Source organism: Lissotriton vulgaris, chromosome 1_1 (assembly GCF_964263255.1).
Source record: "Lissotriton vulgaris chromosome 1_1, aLisVul1.2, whole genome shotgun sequence".
Classification (NCBI taxonomy): Eukaryota; Metazoa; Chordata; class Amphibia; order Caudata; family Salamandridae; genus Lissotriton; species Lissotriton vulgaris.
In genome coordinates, this window is record NC_141685.1 from 2,143,709,269 (window position 1) to 2,143,736,960 (window position 27,692).

The 27,692-nt window shown below is 43.4% G+C and overlaps 1 protein-coding gene across 1 annotated transcript in view; it reads right to left on the minus strand.

Moving 5' to 3' along the window:
- Window positions 1–27,692, minus strand: part of EFCAB6 (EF-hand calcium binding domain 6) — an 846,383-nt gene that overhangs the window by 603,712 nt on the left and 214,979 nt on the right. The window contains exon 10 of the mRNA XM_086922295.1: window positions 22,936–23,040. Within this exon, the coding sequence (XP_086778421.1) occupies window positions 22,936–23,040 (105 nt within the window). The remainder of the gene's footprint in view (window positions 1–22,935; window positions 23,041–27,692) is intronic.

The window sequence follows — 27,692 nt, forward strand, 5'->3', positions numbered from 1 at the left end:
TAGGGTTTGAAAAATGGATGGGTACGGGGGTTTTTGGGAAAGGTTTTGGGAGACAAGAAAAAATAGCACAGCATAGACAAACTATTGTGAACATAAACAAATCTTTGGGTACAAACCTATCCATCAATCTTTGAAAGTGCATGCACTACTGCATGCATGTCAGTGAAAAGTAAGTAGTACATTCGACAACTGTGGAAAGAAAGAATGCGACAGTACAGGGCCTGTGTGGAATTATTGATAACGATATTCAACATAAGGTCTCTGTAGCCAGATACCCGAGAGCCTTGCTGGTCACTATAAATCCATTCACAACAACACTCAATGGGGTTGGTCTGGAAGGTGTCAGGTTTACTCCCCGTGATCCAGTCGATGCAAATATGGTTCCACCTCCAAATGTCACCAACACCCAGAAGTGTAAACACAGGGTGTTCGAGCCATTAGGCGGGGGAGAAAAATAACAAACTAAAATAAAAAATGTGGGATGGGTAAAGGTAGGGTCAGCAGGGAAAGGATACCTGTAACAGAAGACAAGACAGGCATCAGTGAAGTGCTGTCCTAACATACAAGGGTACTCTCATATAGTCTCACTAAATAACCAAGGAAGTAGACAAGTACCTGAGCACCAAGAAAACATGACCTTGGATAGGAAATACTATAGCCCTTCTGCCACAATCTGTGAGGAAGGCCTAAGAAACACATAAACATATAGTTAACGAACACACTCCTGTCGCACCAAACACACTCGCGTTATACTAAGACATCAAACCCACTACTCACAACATACCACAAACATGGTAGAGGACTCAATGTACAAAGGGGGTTCCAAATAGTCAAAGCAAAGATGTATGGTCCAACAAAAAGGAAGAGGGAAACGGTAGTGTGTAGGAAGCAAGAACTACAACACTGCGCTCTCTAAGTAATGACCCAGTAGAGAATCTTTGGTGAAGGTCAAACAGAAAAACGTAGTTGCTGTTGCGACCACCACTGAATTCTGCCAACAACACACCCCACGGTGCACTACACAAAGAGAACTGGGGTAGCCTGTAGTTACCTCACTACATGCCCAGTTATGGAGGTCCTTTGAAATACACAGTTATACAACGGAGATGCGTAGTTGTCCTTACTACCGCGCTCCGTTTTAATAGTACAAAAACGATCCCCGATGTGAACGCTAACACGTGGTATAGACCGCCACTGTGCTCCGCCACACACAATTCAACCAAACAGGAATTCATCAAAGGTAGAATTCTGTTAGAAAACAGTCACAGAACCTCCCTTAACAATCCGTTCAGGCAGTAATCAGCTGACCGCACGGGCGGCCGAAGAGTTTAGAGCGGCTTTACCTGAAGACGCGTGAAGTCCGTCTACCGCCAAGGACAGAACACGGAAGCGCTCCCCACTGAGCCTCAGGGGGGGGGGGGAGGTGATAGTCCACAGGAGACACGATAGAAAAGCATGCAGAGCGTCCGCTCTCATGCCGGTGCAGAACAGAAACCAGAATAACGCGCAACAGGAAGCGCGTCTGTTCCCCAGATAAACTTCCTGCAAGTCTCCCGCCTACTCATGGGAAATGTAGTTTCATAGTACGGTAGGCGCTTAGGGGCTGCGTAACCTGACAGAAGGTATAGTAGATAGAAAAGGAGAAATTGCTTTTTTTCTAGGTGTCCCCTCACTCACCAGGGTTGCCCCTTGGTGACATGCTTCATCATTGGGGCCATCCCAGTCCTCTACGGCCTGGGGCGTGCTGCGACTTGCGAATTACGTAGGAGCACTTACAAATGACTATGTGTGGTGCAGATGTGATAGTGGAGTGGACTAAGTGATGTGTTAAGGGATCAATTTAGAAGCCTAGAGAGAGCCAAGAAATGCAGTCACAGTCAGAGAAAAAGGCAAGGGATACTGTATCTATGTGGTTGTAGTGGTCCTGTTGGAAGTGGTAAGTAAGTTGCCTGCAGAAAAAAAATCATCCTATTAGCGGCACTCCTCCATTGCAGCCGACGCTTCGTCCATCGATGTTGGTCACCAGAAGACACCCTGTAAAAAAAAGCACAGCATAGACAAACAATTGAACATAAACAATTCTTTGGGTACAAACCTATCCATCAATCTTTGAAAGTGCATGCACTACTGCATGCATGTCAGTGAAAAGTAAGTAGTACATTCGACAACTGTGGAAGAAAGAATGCAACAGTAAAGGGCCTATGTGTAAATTATTGATAACGATATTCAACATAAGGTCTCTGTAGCCAGATACCCGAGAGCCTTGCTGGTCACTATAAATCCATTCACAACAACACTCAGTGGGGTTGGTCTGGAAGGTATAGTAGATAGAAAAGGAGAAATTGCTTTTTTTCTAGGTGTCCCCTCACTCACCAGGGTTGCCCCTTGGTGACATGCTTCATCATTGGGGCCATCCCAGTCCTCTACGGCCTGGGGCGTGCTGCGACTTGCGAATTACGTAGGAGCACTTACAAATGACTATGTGTGGTGCAGATGTGATAGTGGAGTGGACTAAGTGATGTGTTAAGGGATCAATGTAGAAGCCGAGAGAGAGCCAAGAAATGCAGTCACAGTCAGAGAAAAAGGCAAGGGATACTGTATCTATGTGGTTGTAGTGGTCCTGTTGGAAGTGGTAAGTAAGTTGCCTGCAGAAAAAAAATCCTCCTATTAGCGGCACTCCTCCATTGCAGCCGACGCCTCGTCCATCGATGTTGGTCACCAGAAGACACCCTGTCCACTGCCTGCCTGATGCTGAATTGTGGCTCGCTACTGTGAAGCCTGACTCCATCCTTTTTTCCCCATTGCAGAGACTGAAACCCGGCCTGTAATTATTCAACGAAAAACAGGAAGTGATATAATATTACAACACCACTGATAAATAAATATAAGGTATGTAGGCTGTGGAGTGCAAAAAGTCACAATTTGATTTTCCTAGTAGACAGTACAATATTTTTGAAAGTGCGTACTCTGAGTCACCTTTTGAAGGATAAATAAGTATGGGCAAATTAATGTAGCGGATCTTGCCCCTCAAGCTAGGTGTACTGTAAACTGTGTTTTAGAACAAAATTAGATCTTCCTAGCAGTGCTCCCACCCAGACCCTTACTAAAGCCAGTCGCAAAAATGTAGAAGACCCCCAATCAAATCTCAAAAAACGAGGCCTAGCAGAAAACTGGTGACAAAACTTACTTTGAAAGTAAAAGTAGGCCGAAGTACCCCCTTCCTAATTACCCATTACCCACCGTGGATTGCATTCAAACCACTTGCAAGCAACCAAGCAAAAGTAGCCATAGCCAGCATCGCTCCAAGACTCGAAATCCCCCCCACTCAAACACATGCAATAGAAATACTGCTAACCCTAACGAACCCTAAGTTAAGAATAGTGGCAAAGGCTTTCTTTAACTATGCCAAATCCCCCCTTTCCCACCATGGATTTTCTTCAAATGACTTGCAACCAAAATTACACATTCTCACGAGTGCTCTAAGACCCCAGAACTCAGTTGGAAAAATCTAGAACACCCCGAAACACATGCAATCCTGCTGCTAGGGCTAACCCTAACGAACCCTAAGTTACAAAAAGTGCCAAAACTAAAGGCTTTTCCGCGCGGATTTTGTCCCAACCACTTCTACCCGGTATTAGACCTTCCCAGGAATGCCCCAAGACCCGTCACAACCCACCCGCCAAGAAGCATAACACCCCCAAACAGGCCAAAAGCAAAATCTCATACTTGCAATATTTCTGGGCCTTCGGTCCAAACGCGCTGCGTAGCTAGGCCATAAGTCGGGGTTGGCACGACGGATTTCCTGAAAAGCAAATGCAATCAAGATTAGAGTGTCCCAGCAATGCTCCCAGACCACGAAACTCACCCACAAACAGACGGAACCCCCCCTAAGAGCACCTCAAAGGCAAGCAAGTCATCAAAAACACAAAAAAAATTCCGCCTGGGATTTGGTCCAAAACACTTTTATCCGGTATTAGAGCTTCCCAGCAATGGCCCCAGAGCCGTCAACCCAGGAGAAAACGAGTAGAAGACCCCCAAACAGCCAAAGAGCAAAAGTACAAAAATGGGGACTTAGTCAATTTTTCACAAATTTCCCAAATCACTCCGCGCGCGCTCTGCAGCTAGGCCCTAAGTCCCCTCTGCCACCATGGATTTGCTTCAAACCTCTTGCAAAGTAAAGTATATATAGCCAGCAGTGCTCCCAGACCACGAAACTCACCCACAAACACCAGGAAGCCCCCCAAACAGGCCCCCGAAAACGCTACATAGAGCAAAATGTCAGAAATAGCCAAAAAAAAATCGGCCTGGATTTTTGTCCCAACCACTTCTACCCGGTATTAGACCTTCCCAGGAATGCCCCAAGACCCGGCAACCCACCCGCCAAGAAGCATAACACCCCCAAACAGGCCAAAAGCAAAATCTCATACTTGCAATATTTCTGGGCCTTCGGTCCAAACGCGCTGCGTAGCTAGGCCATAAGTCGGGGTTGGCACGACGGATTTCCTGAAAAGCAAATGCAATCAAGATTAGAGTGTCCCAGCAGTGCTCCCAGACCACGAAACTCACCCACAAACACCAGGAAGCCCCCCAAACAGGCCCCCGAAAACGCTACATAGAGCAAAATGTCAGAAATAGCCACAAAAAAAAATCGGCCTGGATTTTGTCCCAACCACTTCTACCCGGTATTAGACCTTCCCAGGAATGCCCCAAGACCCGGCAACCCACCCGCCAAGAAGCATAACACCCCCAAACAGGCCAAAAGCAAAATCTCATACTTGCAATATTTCTGGGCCTTCGGTCCAAACGCGCTGCGTAGCTAGGCCATAAGTCGGGGTTGGCACGACGGATTTCCTGAAAAGCAAATGCAATCAAGATTAGAGTGTCCCAGCAATGCTCCCAGACCACGAAACTCACCCACAAACAGACGGAACCCCCCCTAAGAGCACCTCAAAGGCAAGCAAGTCATCAAAAACACAAAAAAATTTCCGCCTCGGATTTGGTCCAAACCACTTTTAGTGCTTCCCAGCAATGGCCCCAGACCCGTCAACTCACCTGCAAAGAGGTAGAACAACACCCCCACAAGTGCTGAGTCTTTCTTCATTGGGCGTAAACCAGCCCTCTGCTTTGATGGAAATAGGAGTCTGGAGGAGGAGGATAGAGGAGCATGTTCTTCTGAACTTGTGAACCTGAGGAATGCAGACTGCGGCACCTTCAAATAAATTAGCAAACAAGTGAAGACAGTTCTGCTGATGGGCTTGTTTTTGTGATTATCTGATTAAAGTTTGAATTATATTAACTGTGCACAACAAAGAAAGACAGACACACAGGAATAAAAGTGAATAAGGATGAAAAAGAAAGTTATTGATTCGTTGTCTCATTTTCAGGGCTCGAAGTCGGTATCACGGTCCAGGAATAAGAATAAGGCTTCGTCATCATACTCTGCGAATTCAGCCAGGGTGAGGTCAGTGTCACCTGACAGAGTAGAAATTCCCTCATCTATGTTGCTGGCCACCTCCTCTTCATCCGGCACGCTCTCTCGTACTCTGAAATCTGGTGGTATGAGGTGCTGATTCATCTTGATCATTGTTAACCTCTCCACATTTTTGGGCGAGAGGCGGCTCCGTTTGGGAGTTACAATCCCACCAGCCGCACTGAAAACCCGTTCAGAAGACACACTTGCGAGTGGGCAAGACAAGTAGTTTAAAGCCAGGTTGGTGAGCTGTGGCCACAATTCTTTTTTCCCATGCCAATACGCCAATGGGTCAGAATTAACATAGACCTCTGTTGAGTCATTCAGATAGTCCTTCACCATCGACTCAAGGTCCTCCTCCAAGGTTCCTCCACTTTGCTTAGCTCTTGCTGTGCCTCTGACCTTTTGAGAACCAAACCCACGCAGAGCTAGCCAATCCTCTTCAGCCTCCAATGTTTCTGTTGTCTTTCGTGCAGATGATCTGGTTGCCGGTGTCTTTAACGGCTGAGAGGTCACTTGTGCCACAGCCACAGGTGCAGAAGTGGATTGTTTTGACTGGGGATGGCCTGCTGATGTACTGCCATTTCCTTCAATTTCCAGCCGTTCTGTTTCAAACTTCTTGGCTGACAAGGCTAGCCAACGTTTGTACTTTGGAACATGTTCATCATCAAAAGGAAAGAATGCTTGGCCTGCCAGCGCCTTTTTGTAGCGTGGATCCAGAATAGTAGCACAAATGTAATGCTGTTCTGAGTGGATCTTTTTAAGACGTTCATCACCTTGTAGGAGCTCTAATAATTGCTCAGCCAGAAGCAAAGAGTCTTGCTTTTTGTCATCTTTTCCAAACACAGAACACACCTCCTTCAGTTGGTCCTCCAGCATGTACAACAATGGGATAGCTTTTCCCAAATTAGAGTCCTCCTTGCTGACTGCACGCGTGAAGACCTCAAAAGGACGAAGCATGCGTGTCAGGCTTTCAACTATGTTCCATTGCGGCCCACCCATCCTCAGCTCCTCTATACCCTCTTTCAAGAAATATTGATCGAGTTCCGTATACTGCTCATACAGACGCTCAAGCATGTAGAAGGTTGAGTTCCAACGTGTTACCACCTCCTGGATGAGTGCTTTCACTGGCATTTGACATTGATATAGCATGCTCCTCAGCTGCTTCCGGGCCTTAAAAGAATGCCTGAAATGCTTGCAAATTTTTCGGCAGGTCTCCAATACACTGTACGCTGCACTGCGTTTATTACCCAAGAATTTTTGGACAACCAGGTTTATACAGTGCGCCAAACACGGCACTCTGAAATAGTAACCGTCCCTCATGGCCTTAACTATATTGGCGCCATTGTCCGTGGAAACATAACCAACCTTGCGTTTTAGTGGGGACAGACAGTTAAGGACCTTTGTGTTAAAGACATCCAAAATGTTTTCTGCTGTGTGACGTTTCTCCAAACCAAACATGGCTAGTGTTGCATGTTTCCGAGCACCTTTAAAAACAATGTTAGTGTCAACACCTGAGTTTAGCTTTGCTTTAGCCCCTGAAAAAGAGACCCAGTGTGCAGTGATGCACATGTAATCAGCGCCTGCGCCACTGGTCCACATGTCTGTTGTCAGATGTATAGTGTGAACAGCACTCTTCTGCAAAGCTGCCCCAATCACCTTCAGAACATCTTCATGTAGTGCTGGAACCGCAACTCGGGCAAAATAGAACCGGCTAGGAACCTTCCATTTAGGGCAGAGCGCTGTCACTAATTCTAGAAAACCAACCCCTTCTACAAAAGAAAAAGGGAGAAGGTCCAGAGCTAGCATTTTAGCCAGCTTAGTGTTATACAGACGGGTCATTGGGTGGTTGCGTTCATATTGCGCTTCTGTAAACAACATCTTTTTAATGTTGCCCTGGACCAATGATTTACGGGATGATGATGATCTCTTCGACCCAGTTACGCTCGCTGATGAACTTTTCCGCATTGATGTCTCACTCTCTCCCACACTCTTAGTGTGGCTCCCATGGGGTGTGCTGCTGACATGGGAACTGGGTGTAAGTGAAGTGTTTGAATCGTCTTCTTCTACCTCCTCGTCATCAGCAGATGAAAAATCAACGTTTTCATTACGTGCAATTCCGGCTTTCTTGACCGCCTCTAGGTGCGGAAACCATTGGACAGCGTGCCTTCTCTCAAGATGACCTCTCTGGCCTCCGGTACCATAGTTAGAACCAAGCTTACCACGACTAAATCGAAGCTTACAAAGGCTACAAATGGCTACGTTTTCCTTTTTTGGGCAAACACTAAAGAAGTCCCAAACTGGAGACTTGAAATGTCTTCGGGGGCCGGAGGAGGCGGCGATACTGGTGGTGGTGGTCCTGCTGCTAATGCCAGATGAAGTGGAGGATGTGGATTGCCGAACTTCAGTACGTTTTGCACTTTCACCACCACGAATTGAGGTCGAGGACGAGGTGGGTACCTTCTTGCGAAGAAATATGGAAGCGGTAGGTTTTGGTGTACTACTTAACTCCAAATCTAATGATTCCATTTCCATTGCCTCCTCGCCGACATCATCATCACGCTCAGCAGCTTCTCGGGATAGGGTCAAAATGTCTCTTTGCTGCATGCCCGGTGGGGCTGCAGTGACCTTTGTGATGACTGGCTCTTCGTCATCGTGAGAGGCTTCATCACCAGCAGTATCTGTCACTTCTTGTTCAGCCTCATCACACTCCATAGGTTTGAGTTTTTGGACGACCTTCCTTTTACGCTTAGGTACCGGTGTCAGATCATGGTGTGCCTCACTGTCAGACCGCAGTTGTGGTTCCCAAGACGGATCACTTGCATCAGAACGAGGTGGGCTTGAAGAAGATGTAGACACCCCCCTTGATCTTTTCCTTGCTAGGGATGTGGAAGACAATGAATGATCATCAGGAGGAGTGGCTTCCAATGATACCTCGGCTTCATTGTCGATTTCCAAATGTGCCCCTACTTCGGGAGGAACAACTATTGTGGGCACTTGTGAACCTCCATGCACCTTTGCTTGCGCATCTCCTTTTGCTGCCTCTCCTTCCACATGTACTTGGGCGTGTACTTGCACATGGTGTTGTTGTTGCGGCTGTGGTTGTTCAACACTTGTCAGATGAGTTACAACAACCTGTGTTGATTCAGGGACATTGCTGCTACTTTCTTGCGATGAGCCAACATCACTGGTCGATGGCGATTGGAGAAGTACACTGACTGCCTCTGAAGCACTCAAGGCTTTGACTTAAGTTGGCGTGGTGGTGGAGGCACTGAACCCAATGGAGCAGGGGTGCTGCTCCCAGCTTGGTCCCCAGCAGATCCTGCTGCTGCAGGCGTACTTTTTTTTTTGCTCCCAAAAAAAGTGGCGGGTGGCACACCAGCCTCCTTGGTAACTTGCTTCTTCTGCTCCTTACTAGCAACTTTCTTGCTAGAGGAGCTACGGAGAACTTTCTTTGGGGGCGGGGCCATCTTCTTCAGAGCAGGTCAGACAGCAGGCCGCAGTTGCACGAATTGTAGAGTTGTCTGAGGCCAGACGTGACGTCGCGTGACGTTATGCTGCACACACACACCGCTGCAGGACTTCTTCCTGGCACTGGTGGTTCTCTTGAGTCTTGTGCACCTAAAAAAAATGGAAGACAGAGGAACATCAGTTCAGTTATAGAGCACAAAAAAAATCGAAAAACACTGCAAAATCAGCACAATCCCAATCCATCCATGCCCTCCATAATGTTTAAATTCAAGACAACCCACAGAAAGACTAGGCCCATGCAAGACTCACTACCCCTGGGCATAAATAAAGGTTGAAAAGTAGGCAAAATGGTTGGAGGCCTAACAACAAAGCCTGCATTTAAAATGGCCACTTGCCTGCCAGCACATGGCCAGTGCCTGTAGCTGCACTCAAAATGGCCACCAGCCACATGGCATGTCCCTCCCCATGAACACCCCCAAAAATCGAAAAACACTGCAAAATCAGCACAATCCCATTCCATCCATGGCCTCCATGATGTTTAAATTCAAGACAACCCACAGAAAGACTAGGCCCATGCAAGACTCACTACCCCTGGGCATAAATAAAGGTTGAAAAGTAGGCAAAATGGTTGGAGGCCTAACAACAAAGCCTGCATTCAAAATGGCCACTTGCCTGCCAGCACATGGCCAGTGCCTGTAGCTGCACTCAAAATGGCCACCAGCCACATGGCATGTCCCTCCCCATGAACACCCCCAAAAATCGAAAAACACTGCAAAATCAGCACAATCCCATTCGATCCATGGCCTCCATGATGTTTAAATTCAAGACAGCCCACAGAAAGACTAGGCCCATGCTAGACTCAAATACCCCTGGTGAAAAGGCCACAAGTACAGGCCCAAAAAACGAAAATCACTGAAAAATCTGCACAATCCCATTCCATCCATGGCCTCCATGATGTTTAAATTCAAGACAACCCACAGAAAGACTAGGCCCATGCAAGACTCACTACCCCTGGGCATAAATAAAGGTTGAAAAGTAGGCAAAATGGTTGGAGGCCTAACAACAAAGCCTGCATTCAAAATGGCCACTTGCCTGCCAGCACATGGCCAGGGCCTGTAGCTGCACTCAAAATGGCCACCAGCCACATGGCATGTCCCTCCCCATGAACACCCCCAAAAATCGAAAAACACTGCAAAATCAGCACAATCCCATTCAATCCATGGCCTCCATGATGTTTAAATTCAAGACAACCCACAGAAAGACTAGGCCCATGCAAGACTCACTACCCCTGGGCATAAATAAAGGTTGAAAAGTAGGCAAAATGGTTGGAGGCCTAACAACAAAGCCTGCATTCAAAATGGCCACTTGCCTGCCAGCACATGGCCGGTGCCTGTAGCTGCACTCAAAATGGCCACCAGCCACATGGCATGTCCCTCCCCATGAACACCCCCAAAAATCGAAAAACACTGCAAAATCAGCACAATCCCATTCCATCCATGGCCTCCATGATGTTTAAATTCAAGACAGCCCACAGAAAGACTAGGCCCATGCTAGACTCAAATACCCCTGGTGAAAAGGCCACAAGTACAGGCCCAAAAAACGAAAATCACTGAAAAATCTGCACAATCCCATTCCATCCATGGCCTCCATGATGTTTAAATTCAAGACAACCCACAGAAAGACTAGGCCCATGCAAGACTCACTACCCCTGGGCATAAATAAAGGTTGAAAAGTAGGCAAAATGGTTGGAGGCCTAACAACAAAGCCTGCATTCAAAATGGCCACTTGCCTGCCAGCACATGGCCAGTGCCTGTAGCTGCACTCAAAATGGCCACCAGCCACATGGCATGTCCCTCCCCATGAACACCCCCAAAAATCGAAAAACACTGCAAAATCAGCACAATCCCATTCAATCCATGGCCTCCATGATGTTTAAATTCAAGACAACCCACAGAAAGACTAGGCCCATGCAAGACTCACTACCCCTGGGCATAAATAAAGGTTGAAAAGTAGGCAAAATGGTTGGAGGCCTAACAACAAAGCCTGCATTCAAAATGGCCACTTGCCTGCCAGCACATGGCCAGTGCCTGTAGCTGCACTCAAAATGGCCACCAGCCACATGGCATGTCCCTCCCCATGAACACCCCCAAAAATCGAAAAACACTGCAAAATCATCACAATCCCATTCAATCCATGGCCTCCATGATGTTTAAATTCAAGACAACCCACAGAAATACTAGGCCCATGCAAGACTCACTACCCCTGGGCATAAATAAAGGTTGAAAAGTAGGCAAAATGGTTGGAGGCCTAACAACAAAGCCTGCATTCAAAATGGCCACTTGCCTGCCAGCACATGGCCAGTGCCTGTAGCTGCACTCAAAATGGCCACCAGCCACATGGCATGTCCCTCCCCATGAACACCCCCAAAAATCGAAAAACACTGCAAAATCAGCACAATCCCATTCCATCCATGGCCTCCATGATGTTTAAATTCAAGACAGCCCACAGAAAGACTAGGCCCATGCTAGACTCAAATACCCCTGGTGAAAAGGCCACAAGTACAGGCCCAAAAAACGAAAATCACTGAAAAATCTGCACAATCCCATTCCATCCATGGCCTCCATGATGTTTAAATTCAAGACAACCCACAGAAAGACTAGGCCCATGCAAGACTCACTACCCCTGGGCATAAATAAAGGTTGAAAAGTAGGCAAAATGGTTGGAGGCCTAACAACAAAGCCTGCATTCAAAATGGCCACTTGCCTGCCAGCACATGGCCAGTGCCTGTAGCTGCACTCAAAATGGCCACCAGCCACATGGCATGTCCCTCCCCATGAACACCCCCAAAAATCGAAAAACACTGCAAAATCAGCACAATCCCATTCCATCCATGCCCTCCATGATGTTTAAATTCAAGACAGCCCACAGAAAGACTAGGCCCATGCTAGACTCAAATACCCCTGGTGAAAAGGCCACAAGTACAGGCCCAAAAAACGAAAATCACTGAAAAATCTGCACAATCCCATTCCATCCATGGCCTCCATGATGTTTAAATTCAAGACAGCCCACAGAAAGACTAGGCCCATGCACCACTCACTATCCCTGGTCAAGGCCCCAACAACAGGTCAAAAATCGAAAAACACAGAAAAATCAGCACAATCCCAATTCATCTATGGCCTCCATGATGTTTAAGTTCAAGACAACCCACAGAAAGAATCAGTCCACCCACCACTGAGTACCCCTGGGCAAAAGGCCCCAAAACAGCCCAAAAATCGAAAATTCCAAAATTTTAGTTGCAGCAACTGTAATGCCCCAAACAAACTTACTTGTAAAATTTCTAATCCAACAGTGATCCAAAGAAAGTCAAAAAGGCCTCAAATCCAAAGATCCAGCAGCATCCACAAAAAGTAATCCTTCCAGCTCCACATCCAAATGAAAAGTGACCAGGAGATGGACAAAGCACTGGGAGGAGCCTGCTGAACAGGAACAGGAAGTTGAAGACTATGGGGCACTTCCTTCCTCCCACCCCCCTGCCCCCCTCCCCAAAATGGACTCCTCGCTAAAAAAGTGCAGGCAAATGTCAAACTAAGGAGTTATTCACATAAAAATCATCATTTCTAGAAGGTTTATGCTGCTTGCTGGTGGATTTCTTGTGCAGAATTGCAAATTTATATTTTCGCTCGCCGCATCTCAAATCTCGCAATTGCGAAGTACCGCGAGACGTGATCTCGCCGTACTCGCGTTGACAAACTATCGCTGGCAAGCCGCGATGACGTAATCGCGCTCGCCAATTCCCGCGGGATCACACAGCAAGATCCAAAATGGCGCAGCACTCGCAAACTATCGAAAAAAACAACTCGGCAAACGATGATAAACGCCGCGCGCCGCAAAAATTGTATCACCAACGCCGCGCGCCGCCAAAAAAATCCGCTGCGTGCGAATTTGCGGATTTTGCGGGAAATCCGCAAATCTCGCGGATTGCGGATTTCCCGAAAATCCGCAAAATCCGCGAGCGTAACGGATTTTCCGCCCATGCTTAACCCAGAGGGCTGGCTTACACTCACCCCACATTCACCCAGCAGAGACATAACTGGACATGTGACCCTGGTAATAAAATAGAGTCGAGCACACGTGCCCGTACCCAGTTCAACTATCTATCTGTGTCTGTGTATTCATTATGTTTGTAAAATGCTGCCCCTGGGCCCTACCTCATTACATTGTGCTGTAAACAGCGTATGCAACAATCTTACCTCTGGCAGTAGGAAAAACTTTGGCTATGTAACTTTCTCTCGCTCAATCTACAAGTACGAACTTAGAAACTGGATCATTAGAGTACTGCAAGCAAAGTGTATAGTAAATTTATAAGTGCCTGCGATTGCTGGAGTTTTTTTTTTGTATCATATTTATATAGCGCGAACTCGACCCAAAAATATTTCAGCGTTTTACATGAGTACCGTATTTACATTAAATTTTCAGGCACGCAGAGATTACGTGATTTGTCTAAAATAACAGGATGTGGAGGCGACTTAGAGGCTCGAACACTGATTTCCAGCACCAAGTTCGACAGTGTTCCCGACTGACCACATAAGTATATATGTTTGCACAGCCCAACTCCGAACACGAGTCTCACTCTAATTAGCTGCCCTTCATGTGCTAAAAACTGTAACCTGAAGTTTTCATAGCCCTGTATTGCTATAGCTACAACACACCACTGAATGTGCAATAAACATTCATATCCACAGAAATGCGTCATGTCCACCATCTGTTTTGTGTGGAACTATGGATGAATAGAGGGTCAGTGATACCCCGTACCTTCCATGTGTGCCATGTCCTGGGACTTCACTGACATAATGACACATTTCCGTTTAAGACCCGGGTGATGCCAGCACTACAACACAGACACCCAAACCAGTTGACTTCTCATATAGCTCCCAAAGGAGCCACGCCCATAGCTTCGGAGTCATTCTTCACAGCCTTAAGTAGCACTGGCATACGTCAGGCCAGCCCACTCCGCTTACGCTTACAAGAAAAGACAGCAACGCTACATGGCCCAGATTTTCATTGTAGTGATCTGCTAGTCACAGGTCTAGTTGTCAGAACGGCACAGACACTCTCTCATGGCTAGTATACACCCACACCACAACCATCCAGCACAGGCATCAAAGGACACGTGACCCTATCAAAGCCTGAGAGATCAAAAAAGAAAGCTTCGTCATCTTGAAAGATGCTGGAGGAAATCTAAAAATGATACAGATCGCGAACTGTATAGAACATCCTTCCAACTGTATAAAAAGCTCATTGTATCAACCAAAAAGGACTACTATGAAACCTGCATGAAAAATGCCGCAAATGTCCAGAAAGAAACCTTCCAAATTTTAAAAGAACTAAGCAAGAAGGAAGAAAAGGTAGATACATTGATAGACTGTAACACCTTTCAAGGTTACTTTCTTGAAAAAGTAGCGACCATCCTGTCAGACATCAAGAAAGATAGCCCAACTATGTCCACCATGTCATTGCCCTCTCAAAACCCCCCGACCCTCATTATTTCTATATACACTGTTGGTAACCTCGCCAGTAAGGGCGCTCAAAGTGTAACCAGAGTTAAGTAACTATAAGAAATCCAGTGGTGCTGCAGGTGAGAAAGAGGGTGGTTACCAACTACCCTCAACCAACCACACTGAGTGTGGGCATAAGCTTCACAATGAGTGATCTCTCCTGCGCTCCAATATCTAAATCGAAGTAAACTAGTACAGTTCTAGACTCAATAGATTTGTCAACACATAAATTGTAATACAAGATTCTTATATTGAACAATTAAACTATGACCAAACAGTAACTCAGTCAAAATTGGACAGTAATCATTCCTCCGATTAATTTCCAAATAATCCTTATATCCAAATATAAAGTAAATAAACTACGAGTTGTAATGCTATATTATCAGCAGAGAGTTGTCATCCCTCATGTCAAATCAATTCCATCCCATATGGAGAGATGTTGCGAGCACGAAGAAATTGTTCAGAAGATGTAGATTTTGAGACTAACCTGCTAGATATGAACAGAAGGTTTAGAGCCCGAGGCTACTCTGAAAGGGTCATAAACAAAGCTGTAAAAAGAGCTAAAAATGTGACAAGAGTAGACACACTGAAACCTAAACCGAGTCACAATAAGTCCAATGAGGATAAGGAATTGATAAGATTGGTAACCAATTATGGAGAAGGAAGTTTCCAGTTATATGGGATCTTAAAGAAATATTGGCATGTGTTAATGAGTGATCCTGATATCAAGGGAGTACTGAATAACAGACCCAATATCACATATAGGAAGGGGAAAACACTTTCCAGCAAACTGTGCCCTAGTTATCACAGTGTACCAGATAAATCATCTTGGTTAAGACGTCAACCACAAGGTTTTTACCATTGCGGTAGTTGCAATTCCTGTAGATGGGCTGTCAATAAGATAAAGGAATTCAATTACAACCAAACGGTACTATATAGAATTAATTTCTTTATTACATGTGATACTACATATGTAGTATACGTAATTATATGCACATGTACCAAAATTTATGTTGGAAGTACCATAAGGAGACTACGTGACAGGATGACAGAACACTTTAGAGCCCTAAAAAATGGGGATACTAGATATCCTATAGCAGCACATTTTATTCAAACTCAGCACGACAGGGTGAAACATCAATTTCATTATCATGGTATTGATGTAGTTAATGCAGACAAGAGAGGAGGAGACAGAACCCTGCGTTTGAGACGTAGAGAATGTATGTGGATTATGAAACTTAGGGCCGTAGAAGAAGGTTTGAATTTAGACTCTGAACTACAATACTTTTTGGGTCAGTGAGCCAGTATTGTTCTCCTTGAATTTACTGTGTTTATTAGATAAGTGGAGATGTATCATAAATTTACCTTGTATTTCTGTGATTTGAATGAAACTTAACTATTTGGAGCCAATTGTAACTGGTTATATTGTATGATTTTGAAATGTATTATGTATATAGATATATGTAACCCTTTGTTATTGACCTGTATAATTTATTCTCAATTTGCCATAATTTCCTCTACTTCTGGCTTTGGTATAACACAAACTATACTTATTTGCCTTTCTATTCTTATAATTTCATCTACTTACCTAACCCTATTTCACGCAAATACACAAACTATAAGATACTAACCCTCCCCCGCCCATTAGACTCACCAGTGGCACAAAGCATAGGAGGATACGAGATATACGTAGTTATAGTGGGTTCGATACTGCTATAGGACGTTTTTGAATTTAAGCAAAATATATTTTTATTCCTTAACCCCGAGGACTAGAGGACAAATATATGATTAGTTTAATATTCACCCCTAATATAATTTTGGTGTTATATTCGTAATAATATAATCTTCATTATAACGAACCCATATCATATATTAACGCGTACCGAACAATTTAATCGCAATAGTCACAATTCAAACCCGATATTGTTATTTCTAATGGTGACATAATCCCTTGAGTGTTTAAATAGATATTAGCGGTTTTGAAACTTTATTAGATAAAATATAGTTCGTATTGCACACTACAATATGGCGGCCACGGACACTGCAGTATAAATAGACACACAGACATGGCGGCCGTGCTGCACGCCAGAATTTGATACGGGAGTGTTCCTGCAGATCTGGGTGAGTGAATTCGCCAGGGGAGAGTTTATAAGTAACTCCTAGGAATTTTGTGCCCGATTAGCGTTGAATAATTATTAGACGAGATAGGACTAGACACACGAGGTTCACCATGAACCAGTGTACATCTCGAGTGTATGGTTACGACTCCTTGTAATCAGGATGGTTACTTTAGATCCAGAATAAGAATAGATATTTTCTGAGGGGAATACACAGATTTTGACTAAGTGTTAAGGCACAAAGCTATATACGAAGTAACCTATTTATGATGTTGACACTTATGGTACATTGCTTGTCTACTTATAGGTTACTATTAGCTTGATCCCTATATAATGCTGACTGATTTTTCTTATACAGATCGAGGGAAGACTACAAATCTCTTCACACTTACAATAATAGAACATATTTACTAATATAAGGACTTAAATTGGTAAGGTGATTTAGGGCATCATATAATTAATATCTTCAAAGTTTATTCTGAATCTAGCAGTGATTCATCTTATTCTTTGCTGCAGGTTACACATTTATTTACGTGCAGCCAAAGTATTTATATTAACTGGAGATATCTGAAAAATAAGAAGACGTGAATACTATTACTAGTGGTGAGTGGATATGTTCGTTAAATTAGATCATTAATGTGGCGTGGTTATCAAGTTAGGTATTTAGTTATATTAAACAAATATTGACTTTAAAATATTTCATTATTTACATAATAGGATGGCAGTATTATTGGCAAAGAAGACGAGAAGTATTTTCTATTAATGCTACTTATAATTTTGAGGTGATTATATCATTATTTATTACTGACTTGGGATATATTGGTGTGCACAATGGTGACCCTCTGTCCTTGGTGGCGTTTTTACTTTAACTTTCTTTTCCTCTGATGACACGGGTGTCTATGAGGTACAATGTAACTTTTTTACCCAATTTCGGTTAGTACATTGATATTGATATTGTACTGATATACATTCATTTGATGTTTATTATACAGCCCTGATGAAGTCACAGACCATCATATTGGGTCAGACGAAACACGTGTAGGCTGTGAAAAAAAATTTTGTATATTGAAGTGATACACCAATCAACACAAGCTTTGAGAATAAAGAAGAATACTGCTAAGCTGTGGACATTTATTTACTTTATATTTGGATATAAGGATTATTTGGAAATTAATCGGAGGAATGATTACTGTCGAATTTTGACTGAGTTACTGTTTGGTCATAGTTTAATTGTTCAATATAAGAATCTTGTATTACAATTTATGTGTTGACAAATCTATCGAGTCTAGAACTGTACTAGTTTACTTCGATTTAGATATTGGAGCGCAGGAGAGATCACTCATTGTGAAACCCCATTATTTCTAGATTTCCTAACATCGATTCCATCTCCCTCAGACAACTTGCTATATCAACCAAGTCAGGCTCCCCTGCAGATCCCTGCCCTCCTGAAATTTTTTGGTTGGCAATTCCTATACTGGAAGACCAGATCTTAGACCTCCTAAATAACTCACTAGCTACAGGATCATTGCCAGCTAGCTTTAAAGAGGCACGTGTTAGACCCCTGATAAAAAAACCCGGGGCTGATCCAACTAGTCTGAAGAATTACAGGCCAATCTCCCAGCTGCCGTTTCTGTCTAAAATTTTAGAACAGCATGTATTAAAATCTTTGTCACCTCTCCTGGAGTCACATCATCTACTCCAGGAGCGGCAAGCTGGATTTTGTGCACACCATAGCACTGAACTAGTAATGCTGTTGGTGCTGGACGAGCTTAGATGCATGGCTGACAGTAAAAAACCAAGCGCCCTGATACTTTTAGATCTTTCAGCGGCGTTTGATACTGTCAGCCATGCACTGCTCCTGGACAGATTAGCCATGTCCGGGATAAAAGAACAAGCTCTCCAATGGCTAACGTCTTTTCTGTTAGGGAGGACGCTGAGGATCCAACTAGCAGATCAGGTATCTGACGTTGGTGTCCTGGAATGTGGAGTCCCGCAAGGGTCCGCACTCTCGCCACTCTTATTCAACTTATACCTGCAGCCATTGATAGATTCTTTGGCAAACATGGGCTGTAAAGTTTTCAACTACGCCGATGATACTCAGCTGTTGCTGAGTATCGAAAATACAACATCGGCTCAGTCCATGGCCCAAAAGATATTGCGGTTCACAGTAAACTGGATGACATCTAACCTATTAAAAATCAATCCAGATAAAACGGAGGTCCTTGTAGTCTCAACTTCTGCCTCTCCCTGGAACGATCTGTTTTGGCCCCAAGAACTCGGACCCACCCCAAAGCCATGCCCCAGTGTAAAGAGCCTCGGTATTAAAATCGATCAGGAACTCTCGATGACCAACCAAGTATCCGCTGTGGTTGGATCATGCACTAACCTGATTGGGCTGCTGCGAAAGCTAGTCCCTCTGCTTTCTACGAACATGCTTCGAACCATTGTTTCAGCTACAATAGTCTCCAGAATCGATTACGGGAACGCATTATACCTAGGTCTTCCAAAAAACTCAATCAACCGTCTACAAGTCATTCTGAACGACGCAGCACGGCTAATCTTCGGATTACCTAGACGGACCCATGCCTCCCCTCTACTTTATAGGCTACACTGGCTCCCCATAAAGCAAAGGGTTGATTTTAAGAGCCTGTGCATTGCCCATAAAGCAATTTATGGGCAAGCGCCGGCCTATATAAAAGAGAGGCTTGAAGTGTATAAACCCAAGCGAGCTCTACGATCCTCCAATTCCCTCCTGCTATCATGTACACGTTTTAAAATGGTGGCTAAAGGTGGCAGATCCTTCTCAGTCCAAGCCCCCACCATTTGGAATAAGCTACCGGAGGTGCTTCGTAGAGAATCTAATCTTCTCGCTTCAGGAAATCCCTGAAAACATTGCTTTTCAGGGACGCGTTTACATCCCTGTAAGATAGGCCAGCAATCTGCATCTTATTCTCCCTTCTTCTTGTTGCAGTACTTGGTCAGAAGCGCCTTGAGACCTGTCGGTGATTTGGCGCGATATAAAACCCAGATACAAATAAACATACAATAAAAAAGACCGGGCGCACATCCTCTACGCCATTTTAGAGTTGCTCCCATCACATGCGCTGTGATGGCCCGTCCTGGTGGTCCGGACACCTCATGTAGGCCTGAACCATCGAACAGGGGGGCCTACCACCATGTGCGTGCCTTCTTTGGTTACTGAGTTAGTGGTACCGCAAGGACTGAGCGTGTGAGCAACCTGCGATGATGATGGGTGCATGATTATGTCCTTTGCAATAGTGATATCAAGACTCAGCACCAAATGTGAGACTTCTTGGTGGCAGAGCGGGACTGCATGATATAGAAGGTGCCCTGACCGCGAAAAGGTGAGCAGTGAGGCCTGGGTGCGCAGCTGAGGGAGTAGATCGGGTGCAGCAGACTGGATACAAAAAGGGGACACTGCGATTTAGGCGTACACAGTCCTATATACGCTGTCTTATTGCATTTTGATTTTTTTTTTCCTATAGCAGGACCGTTTTTATAGTCGGACAAATGTCCGTCGCTCCCACATCTGTAGCAAAGTAGAGGAGTATTTATTTTTTTATAGTATGTACCCTTACATTTACCGTCTTATTTTGACAACCTTTCCTTTCAGTTGTTTAGGACTCGCGCCTGCGATGCTGTGCGCAGTATGTCTCGTGCCTTCATTGCAGTGCGCAGCGCTACACATTTTGCAAGTGAAAAAACAGGCATATGAACCTAACCTAGGAATCGCACACGGTTGTGCGTGTGCGTTTCCTTCCGTGCTACCCCATTGGCCTTTGCATGTGACTTATTCTAAAAGACTTCACGCAATTGGCCAGAGGCGGGCGCATTGCTCCACCCATGGCCTATTGGTGTCTATTACGCACTTTCTGCGCATAATAGACACCAATAGGGCATGGCGTGCGTAATAGACACCAATAGGACATGGGGTTTCAATTATTGTGCCCAGACACAGGCGTTATAATTGAAACCACGTGTGTGGCTGCGCACCACTTGTTTTCTATTTTCCAATGGATAACATTACTCCTTCTAGTAATTGTTGATAAATCAAAGCTCATTAAAACAGTTGGGGCTGTGCAGATGGTTGTGTTTGTAATGGGGGAGGGAAGGGTGTGAGAGGGCGGTGTTATTATACTCCACATTAAGATAGTGCCAATTACCAGTCATAACATCTTCCTTCGTGTTATTCCTGGTAAAGAATCTGTGTCATACATAATGGTTTCTGCAATAACACTTTAAGTTAAACTCTATCATAGAACAAGCATTTGCAATGCAATAGGTCTCGCATTATTAAAGTTTGATCTATTGGTGTTGCATTATTTAGCAATGCCAATAGCTCAAACTTTAATAATGCAAGACCTATTGTATTGCAAATGCTTGTTTTTAAGTAGGTATGGTGTGTTGCGAGCATCGAAGTATGTAGACACGAGCGTGACATTCGTATCACAGCTCGTGGCTGCTTTGCGTCGCTTTCGGAATGTTATGTTTTAAATATGAGAAAATTGAGAAGTAGAAATTAACGGCTGTTCATTCATTCTTGCTTTAAATTTTTTGCATACAAGACATGTTCTGAGGATCAATTCACATCAACAGAATAGCCATCTCTGTCTTTCCTTTCCTGCATACTGGACTTTTCTACAATTACTAATGCTCTACTATCTTTTAAATGTGGAGCTTCAGGGTGCACTATGTCCCGGCAAGTGGTGAACACCGGTGACAGAAAGGTGAGCTGCGAAAATTCTCTTCAGTGTCACTCTCTCACTCTCTCTTCTTCTCTCCTTTGATGAAAGAATTACTCACAATCGTATCTTCCTTTTTAACTAACAGGTTGTGTTTCACGAATTGGCGTCCCACTTCCAACACCACAAGAGCTCAACGTCTGTGTAATCTGTAATGATGCATGGCCATCCTAACAATGTATGAGAAGGTTGCTTTGGCACGTGGGGGACACTCTTTGAAACAGGCTGGTGGCACAAGGTGAGCAGAGAAGCTTCTTTCCGCAGCAGTGAGAAGTCACATCTGGGCAGTGTGAGTGGATAGTGTGCAGCAACCTGAGTGCGAAGGAATGGACAATCACCTCCGGGAAGTGGGAGTGGACTAGAGACAGACAGTGTCCATGATGACCAGAAGTGTGGTGGTCATTCCACATACATGTAAAGTATTGATTCTCTATTTTTGTTGCAGGTTATGTTGTAGGTGTATGGTTTGAGAAGGTCGGATTACCAAACATAGTTTTAATGTAATTTATATGTGCTAAATGTAAGGATGAAAGCATGGTTACGTAAATCAGGTTTGTATTTTTAATTACTCAATTGCAGTCTTCTCTTTCAAGGAAGTGTATGGTCAGGAAAATGTGTTTATCTTCACAGAGGTAGGTGCCCATCTGGGTTGATAAAGACTGTAATTATTAAAGTTTGTCCTGTTTGGTCAATGTCATGTTTACTTTGTCCGTGCAATAACAGAGGATTGCCTGTGTTTTTTTGACTGGGCATTTATAGAATTGCATTTTTCTGTGACTGCAGAATGCTTGATCAGATCCAATATCTTCAGCAGGCAACAGATCTTTCACAGCAATAGAAAGGAGAGTAGATTGGAAACAAGTTAGGCGCAGTGCCTGCTCTACAAAGCCACTACGATGCAAACCCCTTCTTTTACAGGAGAGAATGTACTAAGGGTTTGCATTTTTCACAAAGGATTAAAATTCAGGCCCTCGTTATGAATGGTTTGATAATTCCGGTGGGGCCGGTAGCGGAATTTACAGAGCACATCGGAATTGTAAATGCTCCAGGGAAAACAAGATAGGCCCAGGGTGTTCCCATGGATCGGTCTTGCCTCCCTGGAGTTTTTGGCTGTTCAAAGCAGCTACGGGGCAACTACAGGAAAGAATGGGGAATGACCGGGTGAATTAGACTCGTAATTACTCTGATGGTGCAAACGTATGGGATACGGGGTCTGGGCACCCACAGTGAGGACTTAATTGATTAGTAAGAAGCATTAAGTCTTGGCTTGGAAGGTAAGATTATTACCAAAGTGGGATGCAAGGATAATAGCCAGCCATTTAATTATCAGCATGAACGAAATTTATCATGCAGTTCATTATGTGATTAAACTAAGAGGGAAGGACTTTGCCTATAATTCGAACATTCATCAAATAATCCAAAAATGACTATATATTTTAAAATGTTGTATTCACTTTACAAGACAGAGGCTCTCTTCACTTAATACTTATTATTGGCATTTTCCAACCACTGCCACTATTTGATGGATGGTTCACAAGTTTTGTAAACAATACACTTACCCATTGTATTGTCCGGTTTTCTGACCATTTTCAAATCCTGTTGGATCTTGAAATTTCTCTAAAAAACGTTCCCATGCAACTTTACCATTTGTTTCAAATCCAACCCTAAAATCAAGCATTGGAAAAAAATAGATACCATTATTATTACGCTTTGCTCTATTTCTATAGGATGATGTTGGAAAGACTATTAATAAACTATATTGTACTGCAATCAGACACGTTGAGAATGTGGTTTCTTAACTTAGATGAGGGAATATAGGGTCAAACTTACTATTTAGTCATCACAAAATACTGGTCACAATTTGTGAACACTATTTGGTGACTACTTAAGAATTGTAATGTAGTCAGTTGCACTTACAGTGCTGTGGCTTGGTTTGACACCCAGTTTAATAAACTGAGTATCTTCAAGGAGAGTCCTGCATATTGTCAGATGCAACAGTCGAAGTGAAGATTAGGTTAATTTTCTTCCCACAATTTCTTTAAAAGTTGAAAACTTTAATTGGACTTTGACGTAATAGATGCACAATTTGACTTTGACATAATGGATGCACATTACTGTACTGTAAACTAAACGTGTGAAAAACAATTTTTTGAATCATATGTCTCTTAAAAATATTTATTGTAATTACTTTTTCACCCATTAAACACATTCGTTATATAAAAAACATATCTCTGGGTATCTAGGTTTTGCTTAACTTGTTTTTTTAGTATTATTGTTTCTTCAAGTACCACCAGTAAATGCATGATTCGGAGTAAAAATCATTACACTTGGGTTTCTGTTTAAATTAATACTAATAATCATAAAAAAGAACATATGATCATCATGTTCTATCCATGGACCAAATTTAACCTTGAAGTGAAAATTATTTATATCTTATGGATACTAAGTTTAAGAGTGATTTCGATCCTCTACACACACATCAAAGAATTGCTTGCCTTTTGTACTGTATAAATTAAATGCACTCAAGTTTATGGGTCACATGTCATCATAGGTTAAACGCTTACCTCTTTATTACATTTATTTAAGGGACAGGAACTTGTGGGAATTGGAGGAAAGAGACAATTCCCACTGACAAAATACAGAGTGCTGTCATATGAAGTTACGCTAGGCCAGCACCAGGAAAGACAACAGGATTTATATGCCTTTACACATTGTAATTCAAGCTGTATTATTTAAAGTATTAAAGTATTGACCGTTGCTACTCAAGCGGATATATTTCACATGTATGTAATTCACACCCAATTTTATGATCATGTCTGAGTATTTTTCAGCAGAAAACTGTAGCCACTCAAGTTTTTTCAGCCTTTGTAATTTCTGTCCTATCAATGAAGCAAGGGCCAATAGTTGACTATTGGCCCTTGTTAGACAGCGAGGGTTGCACTGCTGCACCATTGTGCTGAGATTTTTTCATTCTGTTGTAAATACTTGATTACTTCACAAAAACAAAGGTGTGCGCTTCCAACCCCATTACATTTTCTATCAATGAAGCACGCAGACCAGTGGTATAGTGGTGATCAAGGGTTGACATATTGACTCCTGTCAACAAGTAGTTCATCAGACTGTACTATAGATACTTATCATTTTATTATCATCAGAAAATGAATGCATGTAGGCACAATCAAATAAATTAGCCAATATATTTGCCTGGCATTGATTTCAATAGAAATCTTAAAGAAAGCCATTACATTCCCCAAAAATCATTTCGATTTGTGGACAGTAGTTCTCTGACTATGTCTAAGCCTTAGTGAAATGCAATAAAAGTCATGGAATAGTGATATTAAATCCCCTTAGCCCTGAATGCACAAGTTAAAAATGCGATAAAAAGGATTATTGTGCATGAGCTTGTAACCCAGCACTACATGTCCGAACAGTACAGTACAGAACCCATTTATTTGTGGTGTTCTTTTAGATACTCCCACTACCTACCCTATCCAAGCATTACCAATGGAAGAATCAAAACAAATACAAGGTATACTCAATAGAGGTGACAGACACTGGCAGAAAAAGTAGATTGTTGATATATTTTTGGACTACATGGGTATCAGAACTGTACGGAATGCAGGAAGCAGTGTGGACGCACAGTATGTCATTATCTGCCTAGACCAGACAGAGAACATGTTTAGTAGCCATCCATGAAAACTCTAAAGGATGCAAGAGTTTTAAAAAACGACAAATTCTCTATATTCCAGTTCCTGTTGGTGGGAACCATAATGATGGATCAGACCGTAAAAAATATATCATACTCAAACATCAATATACAACATATCCCTCTGTATATAAGCATTTATTTGGACAATAGCTGTGTACCTACATATGCGTATTGCTTTTGTATAAACGTGTAAAATAATTATGTTTCAAATATATAGATTTTCGTTAGTTCCACTTAACATGTATACATTTTACTAATAGATATATTATTCTATGTTAAACATGTAGAGAGGTGACTGCAAAAATAAATACATCTTTTATCATAGCTATTTATCGACAATTGCTACACTATGGAATTACAAAAAAAATAAAAATAACTTAAAGTACACTTGAATATCTGAGTTTATTAAATACCACTTAAATCTACATCTATTACCTTATACACATATGCGCTCCATGTACTTATGTATCTTTATTGCTTTTCTTTTGATTCACCATCTCCAATGCACTATCCTATATCTCACTCTATACCTCTCGCAATATATCCTCTACCTCCACTCTGACTCATCTCAAACCTTATTCTACTACTCTCTCCAATGCACTACCCTAGGCCTCTCTCTATATCTTCTACCTCAACTCTCTAACTCATCTCAAACCTCATTCTACTACTATTTTCAATTCAATACCCTATTTATCACCCTATAACTCTCTCAATATATCCCCTACCTCGACTCTCTCACTCATCCCCAATCCCCATTCCACTACTATGATCCCCAAAAAAACCTTCCTAGACTCTACCCTCCACTACCACTCCTTGCATCTTCTCATCCCTATTTTCTCATTCAGATCTCCCAAGCTTTTCTAAATTCTTCCCTCTAACTCTTCACCCTCCACTTCCCATTTACTCATCCCAAACCTCCTACTACTGCTATGTACTCCCTAAAAAAAAATACAAACACCTCTCTAGACCAGTCCCTCTTTCTATCCCTCCACTATCCCTTTTCAATCCAAATAACAGGTTAACATTAATTTCATATTTCCATATACTAAACCGCCACTGATCCCGTTTGTGTTCCAGAGTAGCGTGCTACCCACCGAAAAGCGATTCAACACTTCATCAGGGGTTGAAAACACTATATAAATGTAGACCTTTCCCTCCTCTGTCCATTTTCAATACAAATAACAAACTCACATTTCCACTGCTCAAATTAATTTAATGTTCCCCTTTACTAATTACGCAATAATCCTGTTTGGGTTCCGGAGTAGCGTGCTACTGGCCGAAAAGCACTTCAACACCTCATCAGGGGTAGCAAGTGCTATGTAAATGCAAACCCTTCTTGCTTCTATCCCTCCACTATCTTTTTCAATGCAAATAACAGACTAACATGTCCACCGCTCAAATCAATTTCAAATTTGACTACACTAATTCAGCACTAATCCTTTTTGGGTTCAGGAGTAGCTTGATACTTGCCAAAAAAGCGATTTGATGCCTCGTCAGGGGTAGTAAGCACTATATCAATGCAACTACAGTTACAATATTCTTTGGAAAACAGTGTATTGAGCTCTCTACTACAAATTCACTGTCCTCAGATAGTATTATCTTCCTTGAGGTCTTCAAGTTGCACTGTGAAGATAAAAAGAAGAACATTGATGTATCACAGCTCTTCTCACTTTTACCTAATACAGGTATGCTCTGAAGGAATGCTTATGATCGGCACACCAATCTATGTAGAGTAGTCAGATCAATTCCCAAACAACTTCTCTTTTTTCCCTCTAAAGTTGTGACCACAAGAGACTGGCCTATGCTATATATGCTACTATCATTCTCAATCCAAATAACAGACTAATTGATTTCATTTTATACTATTCTATATTCACCACTAATCCTTCATAGGTTACAGGTTCGCGTGCTATTTGCCAAAAAAGCGATAGGATGCCTTGTCAGTTGCAGTAAGCGTTATATAAATGCAATTACAATGCAATACAACATTACCTTCTGGTTGTCACCAGTTGGTAGTTATAGAACCTAGTTTCCATAGGAAAAGCATTTTTTTGTTTTTCTAATAACTTTGGCGCTGTCTGGGGGGGCGTGGCTTAGGAGCCGATGACAACGTCGTGTGAGCGAAGAGCTCTGCGCAGACCCCACCGTTTATCCTGGAAGGAGAGCCGGAATAGACTTTCAGCGAGCCGGGGGATAGAGCCTGAAGGTGGCGAGGCCAGGAGAGAACAAGATTGGTGGCCATCTGACCCCCGGTCCCACTTACCGACCTGGAGAAGTGCGGAGCCTGATCTGTGTATCCCCAAAATGGCGGCCGGAGCGGCTGATTGCTTCCCCTGCAGTGACTGAGGACCTTCAGTGAGCCAGGGAAGGAGCCTGCTGGTGGCGGGGTCTGAGCAAGCCAGACGGGTAGTCATCAGGTCCCCAGTGCCTCCTAATGACCCGGAGGAGTGCAGAACCAGCCCGGGTTAGCCCAACCTGGCGGCCGACGCGGCAGAGTGAGCATCTTTCTGAGGCTGGTGATTTCGCTTGGACTGCGATCTTGCGGCGTGGGAGACCCCCCCTGCGGCTAGGCGGACGCCGCACACCCGCTACATGGACGGGATCCCC